This window comes from Antennarius striatus, chromosome 6, assembly GCF_040054535.1.
Source record: "Antennarius striatus isolate MH-2024 chromosome 6, ASM4005453v1, whole genome shotgun sequence".
NCBI lineage: Eukaryota > Metazoa > Chordata > Actinopteri > Lophiiformes > Antennariidae > Antennarius > Antennarius striatus.
This window is the reverse complement of record NC_090781.1, coordinates 845,001-859,499: the sequence shown is the minus strand read 5'-3', so window position 1 is coordinate 859,499 and position 14,499 is coordinate 845,001. Positions and strand designations below refer to the sequence as shown.

General features: G+C 50.2%; 1 protein-coding gene across 4 annotated transcripts in view; it reads left to right on the top strand.

Moving 5' to 3' along the window:
• usp32 (ubiquitin specific peptidase 32) overlaps positions 1-14,499 on the top strand; it is a 50,206-nt gene that overhangs the window by 22,849 nt on the left and 12,858 nt on the right. The window contains exons 9-24 of one of the 4 annotated variants that reach the window (XM_068317093.1): positions 44-106; positions 927-1,010; positions 1,086-1,147; positions 1,231-1,333; positions 3,971-4,145; positions 4,352-4,530; positions 5,917-6,057; positions 8,377-8,494; positions 10,180-10,334; positions 10,742-10,823; positions 10,965-11,039; positions 11,175-11,313; positions 11,390-11,495; positions 11,573-11,746; positions 12,058-12,232; positions 12,298-12,449. In XM_068317093.1, the coding sequence (XP_068173194.1) occupies positions 44-106; positions 927-1,010; positions 1,086-1,147; positions 1,231-1,333; positions 3,971-4,145; positions 4,352-4,530; positions 5,917-6,057; positions 8,377-8,494; positions 10,180-10,334; positions 10,742-10,823; positions 10,965-11,039; positions 11,175-11,313; positions 11,390-11,495; positions 11,573-11,746; positions 12,058-12,232; positions 12,298-12,449 (1,983 nt within the window). Of the gene's footprint in view, positions 1-43; positions 107-926; positions 1,011-1,085; positions 1,148-1,230; positions 1,334-3,970; positions 4,146-4,351; positions 4,531-5,916; positions 6,058-8,376; positions 8,543-10,176; positions 10,335-10,741; positions 10,824-10,964; positions 11,040-11,174; positions 11,314-11,389; positions 11,496-11,572; positions 11,747-12,057; positions 12,233-12,297; positions 12,450-14,499 lie in introns of all 4 variants that reach the window. The other 3 variants (XM_068317092.1, XM_068317091.1, XM_068317090.1) reach the window with 3 other exon arrangements.

Genomic DNA, 14,499 nt, shown 5'->3' with positions numbered 1-14,499 from the left:
GACCGGTACCGGTACCGACTGATTCTCCATGTGGTTCCTGCAGGAGCTGAGCTGCAGCGTTTCGGACATCGTGGAGGAGGTTCTGGAGGTGCACGACACCACCAAGGTGAGCCAGAACCTTGAGGGGGGTGTCCGTGTTCGTTACACGTGGTGATGTGCAGCAGTAGATACCCCCCTGTGCAGCAGTAGATACCCCCCCAATTGTGCAGCAGTAGATACCCCCCCCTCTGTGCAGCAGTAGATACCCCCCCTGTGCAGCAGTAGATACCCCCCCTGTGCAGCAGTAGATACCCCCCCCCTCTGTGCAGCAGTAGATACCCCCCCTGTGCAGCAGTAGATACCCCCCCCCTGTGCAGCAGTAGATACCCCCCCCTGTGCAGCAGTAGATACCCCCCTCTGTGCAGCAGTAGATACCCCCCCTGTGCAGCAGTAGATACCCCCCCTGTGCAGCAGTAGATACCCCCCCCTCTGTGCAGCAGTAGATACCCCCCTCTGTGCAGCAGTAGATACCCCCCCTGTGCAGCAGTAGATACCCCCCCCTGTGCAGCAGTAGATACCCCCCTGTGCAGAAGTAGACACCCCCCCTGTGCAGCAGTAGATACCCCCCCTGTGCAGCAGTAGATACCCCCCCCCTCTGTGCAGCAGTAGATACCCCCCTCTGTGCAGCAGTAGACACCCCCCCTGTGCAGCAGTAGATACCCCCCCTGTGCAGCAGTAGATACCCCCCCCTGTGCAGCAGTAGATACCCCCCCTGTGCAGCAGTAGATACCCCCCGTGCAGCAGTAGACACCCCCCCTGTGCAGCAGTAGATACCCCCCCTGTGCAGAAGTAGATACCCCCTGTGCAGCAGTAGATACCCCCCGTGCAGCAGTAGATACCCCCCCTGCTGTGACTGAGCGTTCTGTCTCTACGTTCTCTCCCCCCAGCTGGGTCACCTGACCCTGGAGGACTACCAGATCTGGAGCGTTCAAAGCGCTTTGGCCAACGAGTTCCTGAACCTGCTGTTCCAGGTGGGTGACTCTGGTCTGCCCCCCTGTGGCTGGTGTTGGTGTTACACCTCATCTCCTTCCTTTGTCCTGGTCCAGGTCTGCCACATCGTCCTGGGGCTCCGGCCCGGGACCCCTGAGGAGGAGGGACAGATCATCAGGTACACACCTGACCTCTAGATCCACCAGCAGCCAATGAGGACGTCCTGGGGGGCTGGGTAACGTTTGTGTTTCCTGTGTCCAGAGGCTGGCTGGAGAGGGAGGGCAGACACGGCCTGCAGCCGGGGCAGAACTGGTTCCTCATCTCCATCCTGTGGTGGCAGCAGTGGAAGGACTACGTTAAATATGTGAGTCACTGTGGGGGGGGCTCATGTTCCACCTGGAGCAGTAGCCCCACACAGGAAGATAAGACTGGTTCATAGTGGCACAGCTAGTCCTCAACATACAGACATAGGTTGTTCATAAGTTGTTGTTTTTTAATTGTTATTTATTAAATTTACATCTATAATCTATAATCTGATGTCATTTAAATGTCAATACTACTCTAAATACTACAGTCATGTCATTACTACTCTAAATACTACAGTCATGTCATCACTACTCTAAATACTACAGTAATGTCATTACTACTCTAAATACTACAGTCATGTCATTACTACTCTAAATACTACAGTAATGTCATTACTACTCTAAATACTACAGTCATGTCATTACTACTCTAAATACTACAGTCATGTCATTACTACTCTAAATACTACAGTAATGTCATTACTACTCTAAATACTACAGTCATGTCATTACTACTCTAAATACTACAGTCATGTCATTACTCCCGTAATGTAACTTTTACATCTCTACCTCTGCTGGATTAATTTCCTCCTGGGGGGTGTGGAGGCTGAACCTCCTACATCATTTAGTTCCTACTGGAGGACAACATTGGGTCCTACATCATTTAGTTCCTACTGGAGGACAACATTGGTTCCTACATCATTTAGTTCCTACTGGAGGACAACATTGGTTCCTACATCATTTAGTTCCTACTGGAGGACAACATTGGTTCCTACATCATTTAGTTCCTACAGGAGGACAACATTGGTTCCTACATCATTTAGTTCCTACAGGAGGACAACATTGGTTCCTACATCATTTAGTTCCTACAGGAGGACAACATTGGTTCCTACATCATTTAGTTCCTACAGGAGGACAACATTGGTTCCTACATCATTTAGTTCCTACAGGAGGACAACATTGGTTCCTACATCATTTAGTTCCTACTGGAGGACAACATTGGTTCCTACATCCTTTAGTTCCTACAGGAGGACAACATTGGTTCCTACATCATTTAGTTCCTACTGGAGGACAACATTGGTTCCTACATCCTTTAGTTCCTACAGGAGGACAACATTGGTTCCTACATCATTTAGTTCCTACTGGAGGACAACATTGGTTCCTACATCATTTAGTTCCTACAGGAGGACAACATTGGTTCCTACATCATTTAGTTCCTACAGGAGGACAACATTGGTTCCTACATCATTTAGTTCCTACAGGAGGACAACATTGGTTCCTACATCATTTAGTTCCTACTGGAGGACAACATTGGTTCCTACATCAATTAGTTCCTACAGGAGGACAACATTGGTTCCTACATCATTTAGTTCCTACAGGAGGACAACATTGGTTCCTACATCATTTAGTTCCTACAGGAGGACAACATTGGTTCCTACATCATTTAGTTCCTACTGGAGGACAACATTGGTTCCTACATCATTTAGTTCCTACTGGAGGACAACATTGGTTCCTACATCATTTAGTTCCTACAGGAGGACAACATTGGTTCCTACATCATTTAGTTCCTACAGGAGGACAACATTGGTTCCTACATCATTTAGTTCCTACAGGAGGACAACATTGGTTCCTACATCATTTAGTTCCTACTGGAGGACAACATTGGTTCCTACATCATTTAGTTCCTACTGGAGGACAACATTGGTTCCTACATCATTTAGTTCCTACAGGAGGACAACATTGGTTCCTACATCATTTAGTTCCTACAGGAGGACAACATTGGTTCCTACATCATTTAGTTCCTACTGGAGGACAACATTGGGTCCTACATCATTTAGTTCCTACAGGAGGACAACATTGGGTCCTACATCCTTTAGTTCCTACAGGAGGACAACATTGGTTCCTACATCATTTAGTTCCTACAGGAGGACAACATTGGTTCCTACATCATTTAGTTCCTACTGGAGGACAACATTGGGTCCTACATCATTTAGTTCCTACTGGAGGACAACATTGGGTCCTACATCATTTAGTTCCTACTGGAGGACAACATTGGGTCCTACATCATTTAGTTCCTACAGGAGGACAACATTGGGTCCTACATCATTTAGTTCCTACTGGAGGACAACATTGGGTCCTACATCATTTAGTTCCTACTGGAGGACAACATTGGGTCCTACATCATTTAGTTCCTACAGGAGGACAACATTGGTTCCTACATCATTTAGTTCCTACAGGAGGACAACATTGGTTCCTACATCATTTAGTTCCTACAGGAGGACAACATTGGTTCCTACATCATTTAGTTCCTACTGGAGGACAACATTGGTTCCTACATCATTTAGTTCCTACTGGAGGACAACATTGGTTCCTACATCATTTAGTTCCTACAGGAGGACAACATTGGTTCCTACATCATTTAGTTCCTACTGGAGGACAACATTGGTTCCTACATCATTTAGTTCCTACAGGAGGACAACATTGGGTCCTACATCCTTTAGTTCCTACTGGAGGACAACATTGGTTCCTACATCATTTAGTTCCTACAGGAGGACAACATTGGTTCCTACATCATTTAGTTCCTACTGGAGGACAACATTGGTTCCTACATCATTTAGTTCCTACAGGAGGACAACATTGGGTCCTACATCATCCTGTCGTTGATCTGTGTCTGAACCTTCTGTTGTCTCCTCCAGGAGCAGAAGGGCATTGTGGTGGAGCAGCCGTCCGTCCTGAACTCCTTGAGGACCCCCGGCAGCGAGCCCACCCTTCCGGAGCGACTGGGAGCGCTGGGGGGCTTCAGCTGGGTCGGCCCCGCTGAGGAGAGGTCACCTGAGGGCGTGTGCAGCGCGTCGGAGGCTACGGAGAGCGGTCAGTGAACCCCCCTGTGACACCGGTCCAGCCTGGCTGTGATTGGTCCACCCAGCTGTTGGTTCTGATGATGGTTCTGTTAGCGGGTCTCTGTTGGGGGGTCGACACAAGCGGCCCCCCAACACCTGACCCTACACCCTGTAAACGTTTACATCATTATTAATGTGATCCCAGATGTGATCGACTGACATTGTGTGTCTCCCCAGGCCTGAGCCCCCAGACCGCCCCCCCCACGACGGACGGCTGCTTCGCCCGTCAGCACGGCGTCTCCGACAGCAACCACCAGTGTTTCCCTGCAGCCAATGGCCTCCTCCCGTCCCAGCTGGCGGCGCAGAGACCCGGCGCCATCGACAACCAGCCACTGGTCACCACCGACGCCGTAAAGGTGTGTGTGTGTGTGTGTGTGTGTGTGTGTGTGTGTGTGTGTGTGTGTGTGTGCGTCATGTGACAGCCTCGAGGGGCCGCGTACCATTCCTGTGGGCCTGTCAGGTTTAACCCTTTAGAGACTAACGGTCGGGTTTGGGTCACTGTGTGGGGGAGGGATGACATCATCACCTCTGGAGGGGGTCAGGGGGGACATAGTGACATCACGTCGGGAGGCGTCACCCTCATTAACCCCTCCCACAGCGATGATGACGTAATAACACGATGGTTCCAGCTGACCTCCGTCTGTCAGAAAGGAGACGTCCTGCTGAACCTACCAGCCTAGCATTAGCTACGGCTAGCCTTTTCTCTGAGCCTCAGACACGAGGCTGGTGTTCAGACTGGTGTCTCAATATTTTTGGCGATGGGTGGGCGGGGTCTGTTCTACCTGCTGGAACCATCGTGTTATTACATCATCATTGCTATGGGAGGGATTAATGAGGGCGACGCCTCCCGACGTGATGTCACAATGTCCCCCCTGACCCCCTCCAGAAGTGATGATGTCATCCCTCCCCCACACAGCGACCCAAACGCCACCGTTAGTCTCTAAAGGGTCAGACAGTCGCTTGGCTTCATGTCTGACTGTCGTTCAGACTGAATCCGTCCCCTGGATCCACTTCCTGTCCGTCTGTGGATCCGCTTCCCTTCCGTCTGTGGATCCACTTCCTGTCTGTCTGTGGATCCACTTCCTGCTCGTCTCTGGATCCACTTCCTGCTCGTCTCTGGGTCCACTTCCTGTCCGTCTCTGGATCCATTTCCTGTCTGTCTGTGGATCCACTTCCTGCTCGTCTCTGGATCCACTTCCTGCTCGTCTCTGGATCCACTTCCTGTCCGTCTCTGGATCCACTTCCTGTCCGTCTCTGGATCCACTTCCTGTCTGTGGATCCACTTCCTGCTCGTCTCTGGATCCACTTCCTGTCCGTCTCTGGGTCCACTTCCTGTCCGTCTCTGGATCCACTTCCTGCTCGTCTCTGGATCCACTTCCTGCTCGTCTCTGGGTCCACTTCCTGTCCGTCTGTCTCTGGGTTCCCTCTGGACAGGTCGCTGCTGAGTGACGGATTCACGGCGTGTTTTTCTCCACATGAGCTCCAACACGTATGAACTGAGCCATGGGCGTCAGAACAAGATGGTTCTGCTTCCTCCTTTGTGAGGAGAAAAACACGAGGCTTCCTGTTGGGGGGGGGCTCAGCTGAGGGAGGCTTTCAGGGACCAGATGGTGCATCCGTGTTTTTATCACCACCATTAGTGGTGATAGCAGGCTGTGGCGGCGCTGGGACGCGTCTGTTATCTGTAATGGGAGCTGGCAGAGAGTACTTCCGTTGATGCTGGTGTGTTTGTGCCCCCCCAGGCCCCTACGTTAACCATGGAGGGGGGCAGGCTGAAGAGCTCCCTGCAGCTGCTGCCCAGCAGAGACTTTGAGACGGTGCCAGAGCCGGTGTGGCGGGCGCTCTACCACTGGTACGGCGCCAACCTCAGCCTCCCGAGACCGGTGAGTACAGGAGGACACACACACACACACACACACACACACACACACACACACACACACACACACACACACACACACACACACACACACACACACACACACACACATAGAAACCCGGTGCAGATCCCGACATCTTTCCTCAGTTCCTGTGCGGAGCAGGAGGTTAAACGTGTCTGATGATGCGTCTGGATCTTAGCGCTCTGCTGGGAGTCCCAGTGTCCAAGCACTAGGATGCTTTTCCAGGTTGCTTAGCAACACCAGCAGCTGCTCTGGGACGTGGCTCTCATTGGTTATTAGCATCTCTCTTCCAAACTGCAGATGGTTGAACATGTTTAGATGGTTCAGGCCTCACTGAGGAGTCTCTGGACGCATCAGACCAGATCTGTGGTGTGAACCCAGTTTGCTCTGACATCACTGGTGTCACTGGTGTCACTGGTGTCACTGGTGTCACTGGTGTCACTGGTGTCACCGGTGTCTCTGGTGTCACTGGTGTTTCTGGTGTCACTGGTGTCACTGGTGTTTCTGGTGACACCAGTGACACCAGTGACACCGGTGACACCAGTGACACCAGAGACACCAGTGACACCAGTGATGTCAGAGCACTGGTCTGGGCTGGTCTGAGCTGAACCTGATGGATGATTATTACAGATAAATATTATAGTGATCAAATTATTCACAGAGGCTTTGCAGGTTTAGTCACTATTGGGGTCGAGTCTCCCAGAGAATAGACCGGTCCCACCAGAACAGAGAAGTTGCACCGACTCCATCCTGAAGCTTCACAGCTGAAGTTTGTCCTGAACCAGAGTGTGTTATAACCATGTTATAACCTTTAAGTTCATTTTTTCCCAAAGTAAAATTCAATCTGATGAGGCAAACAGTGATGTCTGATTATTATTTAACCTTTAAGTTGAAGCCTTCATGTAGCCTCTAACCCAGGAGTTTAAACTCATTTCTACTGGGGGCCACAGCAGCATCATGTCTGTCCTCAAAGGGCCAGATGTAACTAAATGTAACTACTCCTTAATGTAACTAATACATGTAACTAAATGTAAGTCAGTGTAATGTAACTAAATGTAACTACTCCTTAATGTAACTAATACATGTAACTAAATGTAAGTCAGTGTAATGTAACTAAATGTAACTACTCCTTAATGTAACTAATAAATGTAACTAAATGTAACTCAGTGTAATGTAACTAAATGTAACTACTCCTTAATGTAACTAATAAATGTAACTAAATGTAACTCAGTGTAATGTAACTAAATGTAACTACTCCTTAATGTAACTAATACATGTAACTAAATGTAACTACTCCTTAATGTAACTAATAAATGTAACTAAATGTAACTCGGTGTAATGTAACTAAATGTAACTACTCCTTAATGTAACTAATAAATGTAACTAAATGTAACTCAGTGTAATGTAACTAAATGTAACTACTCCTTAATGTAACTAATACATGTAACTAAATGTAACTACTCCTTAATGTAACTAATAAATGTAACTAAATGTAACTCAGTGTAATGTAACTAAATGTAACTACTCCTTAATGTAACTAATAAATGTAACTAAATGTAACTCAGTGTAATGTAACTAAATGTAACTACTCCTAATGTAACTAATAAATGTAACTAAATGTAACTCAGTGTAATGTAACTAAATGTAACTACTCCTTAATGTAACTAATAAATGTAACTAAATGTAACTCAGTGTAATGTAACTAAATGTAACTACTCCTAATGTAACTAATAAATGTAACTAAATGTAACTCAGTGTAATGTAACTAAATGTAACTACTCCTTAATGTAACTAATAAATGTAACTAAATGTAACTCAGTGTAATGTAACTAAATGTAACTACTCCTTAATGTTAAATAACTGAATTTCTGACTGATTCTAGTTCCAAACATTACAGTTAGACAGAAAAAACATGTTTGTTTGTTTCTCTGTTCTAACATAAATCCTTTTAATTTATCAGGTTATTAAACCCACAGAACTCCATCAATCAAGGATCAAACTATCAATCAATAAAGAAAAATAACATCAGACACAAGTTAGGACATTAACTTCGTTCACTACGTTCAGTCAGAGTTGGAATGGGATGAACTACTGCATTGTGGGAAATGTAGTTTTGGTCAAAACACACTTTTGTCCTGTTTATTTTAGACACTCTGACCTGATATTCTCTATGGGCCACATTAAATGATGTGGAGGGCCACATTTGGCCCCCGGGCCTTCAGTTTGACACATGTGTTCTAAGTTAAAGGCATCTTCATGGTTTCACCTCCTCATCCTCCTGCCCCCCCCCCCCCCCTGCAGGTGATCCTGGAGAGCAGGCTGGGCCTGGCGGAGCTGGAGCTCTTCCCCCGCTACCTCCTGTTCCTGCGGCAGCAGCCGGTCACACGCTCCCCCCAGTCCAACATCTGGGTCAACATGGGTATGGCCGGCCTGCGAATGCTCCCACCATATTTACCCCCACCAAGAGGTAACGTAAGCCTGCAGCAAGAGCAGAGCAAGCCCCCACCAAACACTCAGCCCTCCCCCACACCCCCCAGTCCTCCTCCAGCGGACTGGTCTAGTCTCTGGAGCAGGAAGGAATCACTGCATCTCCTTCAGTCTTCACAGATTTTGCCATTCAACTTTAAGCTTCCTCACTTTTTCTGGTGCACTGCACTCTGGGTAATGAGGGCGGGAACACAGTGGGGCGTGTCTATCCTCTCACCAGGGTGATGACTACAACAGGTTTACTGTGTTCTCTGCAGCGGAATGATCTGATCTGTCAGTAATAAAAGTAATACAATATAATCAGGTATTGATAATACAAGGTTATCAATACCTGAGGTGGAGGACATGGTGGTCAGAACCCCCCCACCCTCATAATCATGTGTTCCCATAGCAACGGTAAAGCAGTGATAGGAGTGAGGGACTGCTCAGATCCCAGAGTTCGTTCATTTCCTTTAGAGCAGTTTTTAAAGTTATTGTTTGTTACCACTGGAGGATCCGACTAATTCCTGGAACGGTCCTACCATCTCATCCTAATGAAGACAGCGGCTCAGGTTTCATCCAGTGTGCAGACCTCAGTCCCAGTGGAGCCGAGTTTCCATCAGAGCAGCTCCCATTAGAAGCCTCTGGTCTGTAAGGATGCAGCGCGTCTGCATCACGTTTGCAGCACGTCTGCAGCGCGTCTGCATCACGTCTGCAGCGCGTCTGCATCACGTCTGCAGCGCGTCTGCATCACGTCTGCAGCGCATCTGCATCACGTCTGCATCGGGTCTGCATCACGTCTTTAGCCCGTCTGCATCGGGTCTGCAGCGCGTTTGCATCACGTCTGCATCGCGTCTGCATCACGTCTGCAGCACGTCTGCATCGCGTCAGCAGCGCGTCTGCAGCCCGTCTCTAGCGCGTCTGCAGCGCGTCTCTAGCGCGTCTGCATGACGGCCACGGCGCGTCTGCAGCACGTTTGCAGCGCATCTGCAGTCCGTCTGCAATCTGTCTGCAGCGCATCTGCATCACGTCTGCATCGCGTCTGCAGCGCGTCTGCATCACGTCTGCAGCACGTCTGCATCGCGTCAGCAGCGCGTCTCTAGCGCGTCTGCATGACAGCCGCGGCGCGTCTGCAGCACGTTTGCAGCGCATCTGCAGTCCGTCTGCAGTCTGTCTGCAGCACATCTGCATCACGTCTGCAGCCCGTACTCAGTCCGTCTGCATCGTGTCTGCAGCGAATCTGCATTGGGTCTGCAGATGCGTCTGCATTGCGTCTGCAGCATGTCTGCAGCGCGTGGACACGCCCCCCCACCCAACAGTTGAATAGCAAAGCTGTGCAGATGGAAGACAGAAGTATTAAAATCACACCTTTAGCTCTGATTGTGAAATCAATTATTTAACAGGACTAATACTAATTGGTTTGTATTGATTAATCCAATCTGACTCCACCAAATCCACTAAATTGATTAACCAATCAAGTCTAAGCAGATTGATTGAACGGCCCGTTCTTGCTGCCTCCTTACTAATCCTCCAGAACGATGATGTCATCATTGATCTGATGTGACACACGTGTCTTGGACCCAACGGGACCCCCTGGTGGTCAGATGGTGAATGTTACTGTCCTCTGTGGGTCAGCAGGTAACGTCCCGTCCCCCAGCGCCCCCCTCAAGAGGATGCTGGCCTACACCGGCTGCTTCAGCCGCATGGGCACCATCAAGGACATCCACCTGTACCTGTCCCAGAGGCTCCGCATCAAGGAGGAGGACATGAGGCTGTGGCTCTACAACAGTGAGGTGAGCCCCCCCACGTTTCTTCCAGTTTTTACCCCCATTCTGTCCAACGTGGGTGGATTAAAGGAATAATTGACCCAAAACGCCCCCATTCAGATGGAGAATCGGGTGTCGTTATGAACTGTTACAGACTGTAAAGTAAATATGATGTCACGCGTGTCACATGTCAGTACATCATGGATTCATAGTTGAGGATGTATGTGCAACGTGTTCTATAAGATCAATGAACATCATCCATGAAACGGACATCCAGCTGAGAGTTAGAGACAGGAACCCCATCCTGGACCAGAACATGTTTCACCTGAGGAGACGTGTCATCATCCTTTACTTCATCCTGAGTAAAACCAGACATACAACGAAACCATCATCCTGTCAGGAAGTAGACTCAGCCTGATTCCTCCCTCCTGCAGAACTACCTCACCCTCCTGGACGATGAAGATCACACGTTAGAAAGCCTGAAGATCCAGGATGAGCAGCAGCTCGTGATTGAAGGTATGAAAGTATCTCCGCTAACGGCTGCTAACGGGTGCTAACATCCGCTAATGGCTGCTAACGGGTGCTAACAGCTGCTAACAGCTGGCTCAGGTCAGGATGTTGTGATTATTGATCATTGATCCCCTGAATCTCCTCCAGTCAGGAACAAGGACATGAGCTGGCCCGAGGAGATGTCCTTCATCGCTAACAGCAGTAAGATGGACCGACACAAAGGTGAGCAGGAGATGATTCTCTCCTCTGGAGCTCACTGATGAGGGTGTGGTCAGCAGCTCTGATTGGCTGATGGTCCTGCCTGTCAGGCATCAGACCCTGATGCTGGCTGGACTCTAACCTGATGCCCCCCCTCAGTCCCCACAGAGAAAGGAGCCACTGGACTCAGTAACCTCGGGAACACCTGCTTCATGAACTCCAGCATCCAGTGTGTGAGCAACACCAAGGCCCTCACCGACTACTTCATCTCAGGAAGACACCTGTACGAGCTCAACAGGTGACCCCCCGCGCCCGTGTGACCCCGGCCCCCGCTGTGGAGAAAGCTCACGTCTAACCTGCTGGTGTGTTCACAGAACCAACCCCATTGGGATGAGAGGTCACATGGCCAAGTGCTACGGCGACTTGGTGATGGAGCTGTGGAGCGGGACGCAGAAGAACGTGGCGCCGCTCAAACTCAGGGTAGGAGCTCAGAAACCACACAGCATGTGTCGAGGGGTTCCAGATAAAACTCAACTGGGGGGTGTCTCCTCCTCCAGTGGACGATAGCGAAGTACGCCCCCCGCTTCAACGGCTTCCAGCAGCAGGACTCCCAGGAGCTGCTGGCCTTCCTGCTGGACGGCCTCCACGAAGACCTGAACAGAGTCCACGAGAAGCCCTACGTGGAGCTGAAGGACAGCGACGGCCGACCCGACTGGGAGGTGGCCTCTGAGGTCAGAGAGCAACCTTCCAATCAGATGGTGTCCAGCAGAGCCTCACTGGGGGAGTCTCTTGCTGCAGCTTAGAAACAGTCACTGAGTTTAAACGTTCACTTGATTTATCAGAGACTCCGAATTTAATCCAGATTACTGAATGAACGTCATCTGATGGGCTAAAAGCTAACGGCTAAACCGGGTGGAGTGTGCTGTGTTTAGTGGCTGTCAGAGGGTGGGGGCTGCTCTGCTCTGCTGGTTAAAGTTCATGTTGGTCTGGTATCTCTGTGGCGTGGAGGACTTTGATCTCACTACCGTGTCCCCCCCCAAAGGCCTGGGACAACCACCTGCGTAGGAACCGCTCCATCGTGGTGGATCTGTTCCATGGCCAGCTCAAGTCCCAGGTGAAGTGTAAGACGTGTGGACACATCAGCGTGCGCTTCGACCCCTTCAACTTCCTGTCTCTGCCGCTGCCCATGGACAGCTCCATGCACCTGGAGATCACCGGTGAGGGGGCGGGACACCAGCAGGTGATGGGGCCTGGACCCGTGTAACGTCTGCTGTGTTTGCAGTCATCAAGCTGGACGGCTCCACTCCGGTGCGCTACGGCGTCAGGATGAACATGGACGAGAAGTACACCGGCCTGAAGAAGCAGCTAAGTGAGCTGTGCAGCCTGAAGCCGGAGCAGATCCTCCTGGCCGAGGTGCACACCTCCAACATCAAGGTACTGAGACAGGCTGTTGGTAGTGAGACAGGCCGTAGGTACTGAGACAGGCCGTTGGTACTGAGACAGGCTGTTGGTACTGAGACAGGCTGTTGGTAGTGAGACAGGCTGTTGGTACTGAGACAGGCCGTAGGTACTGAGACAGGCTGTTGGTAGTGAGACAGGCTGTTGGTAGTGAGACAGGCTGTTGGTACTGAGACAGGCTGTTGGTACTGAGACAGGCTGTTGGTAGTGAGACAGGCTGTTGGTACTGAGACAGGCTGTTGGTAGTGAGACAGGCTGTTGGTACTGAGACAGGCTGTTGGTAGTGAGACAGGCTGTTGGTACTGAGACAGGCTGTTGGTACTGAGACAGGCTGTTGGTAGTGAGACAGGCTGTTGGTACTGAGACAGGCTGTTGGTAGTGAGACAGGCTGTTGGTACTGAGACAGGCTGTTGGTAGTGAGACAGGCTGTAGGTACTGAGACAGGCTGTTGGTAGTGAGACAGGCTGTTGGTACTGAGACAGGCTGTTGGTAGTGAGACAGGCTGTTGGTACTGAGACAGGCTGTTGGTAGTGAGACAGGCTGTTGGTAGTGAGACAGGCTGTTGGTACTGAGACAGGCTGTTGGTACTGAGACAGGCTGTTGGTAGTGAGACAGGCTGTTGGTACTGAGACAGGCTGTTGGTAGTGAGACAGGCTGTTGGTACTGAGACAGGCTGTTGGTAGTGAGACAGGCTGTTGGTACTGAGACAGGCTGTTGGTAGTGAGACAGGCTGTTGGTAGTGAGACAGGCTGTTGGTACCGAGACAGGCTGTTGGTACTGAGACAGGCTGTTGGTAGTGAGACAGGCTGTTGGTACTGAGACAGGCTGTTGGTAGTGAGACAGGCTGTTGGTACTGAGACAGGCTGTTGGTACCGAGACAGGCTGTTGGTAGTGAGACAGGCTGTTGGTACTGAGACAGGCTGTTGGTAGTGAGACAGGCTGTTGGTAGTGAGACAGGCTGTTGGTACTGAGACAGGCTGTTGGTACTGAGACAGGCTGTTGGTACTGAGACAGGCTGTTGGTACTGAGACAGGCTGTTGGTACTGAGACAGGCTGTTGGTAGTGAGACAGGCTGTTGGTAGTGAGACAGGCTGTTGGTACTGAGACAGGCTGTTGGTACTGAGACAGGCTGTTGGTAGTGAGACAGGCTGTTGGTAGTGAGACAGGCTGTTGGTAGTGAGACAGGCTGTAGGTACTGAGACAGGCTGTTGGTAGTGAGACAGGCTGTTGGTAGTGAGACAGGCTGTTGGTAGTGAGACAGGCTGTAGGTACTGAGACAGGCTGTTGGTAGTGAGACAGGCTGTTGGTAGTGAGACAGGCTGTTGGTAGTGAGACAGGCTGTTGGTAGTGAGACAGGCTGTAGGTACTGAGACAGGCTGTTGGTACCGAGACAGGCTGTTGGTACCGAGACAGGCTGTTGGTAGTGAGACAGGCTGTTGGTACTGAGACAGGCTGTTGGTAGTGAGACAGGCTGTTGGTACTGAGACAGGCTGTTGGTAGTGAGACAGGCTGTTGGTACTGAGACAGGCTGTTGGTACTGAGACAGGCTGTTGGTAGTGAGACAGGCTGTTGGTACTGAGACAGGCTGTTGGTAGTGAGACAGGCTGTTGGTACTGAGACAGGCTGTTGGTACTGAGACAGGCTGTTGGTACTGAGACAGGCTGTTGGTACTGAGACAGGCTGTTGGTAGTGAGACAGGCTGTTGGTAGTGAGACAGGCTGTTGGTACTGAGACAGGCTGTTGGTACTGAGACAGGCTGTTGGTAGTGAGACAGGCTGTTGGTACTGAGACAGGCTGTTGGTAGTGAGACAGGCTGTTGGTAGTGAGACAGGCTGTAGGTACTGAGACAGGCTGTTGGTAGTGAGACAGGCTGTAGGTACTGAGACAGGCTGTTGGTACCGAGACAGGCTGTTGGTACCGAGACAGGCTGTTGGTACTGAGACAGGCTGTTGGTAGTGAGACAGGCTGTTGGTACTGAGACAGGCTGTTGGTACTGAGACAGGCTGTTGGTAGTGAGACAGGCTGT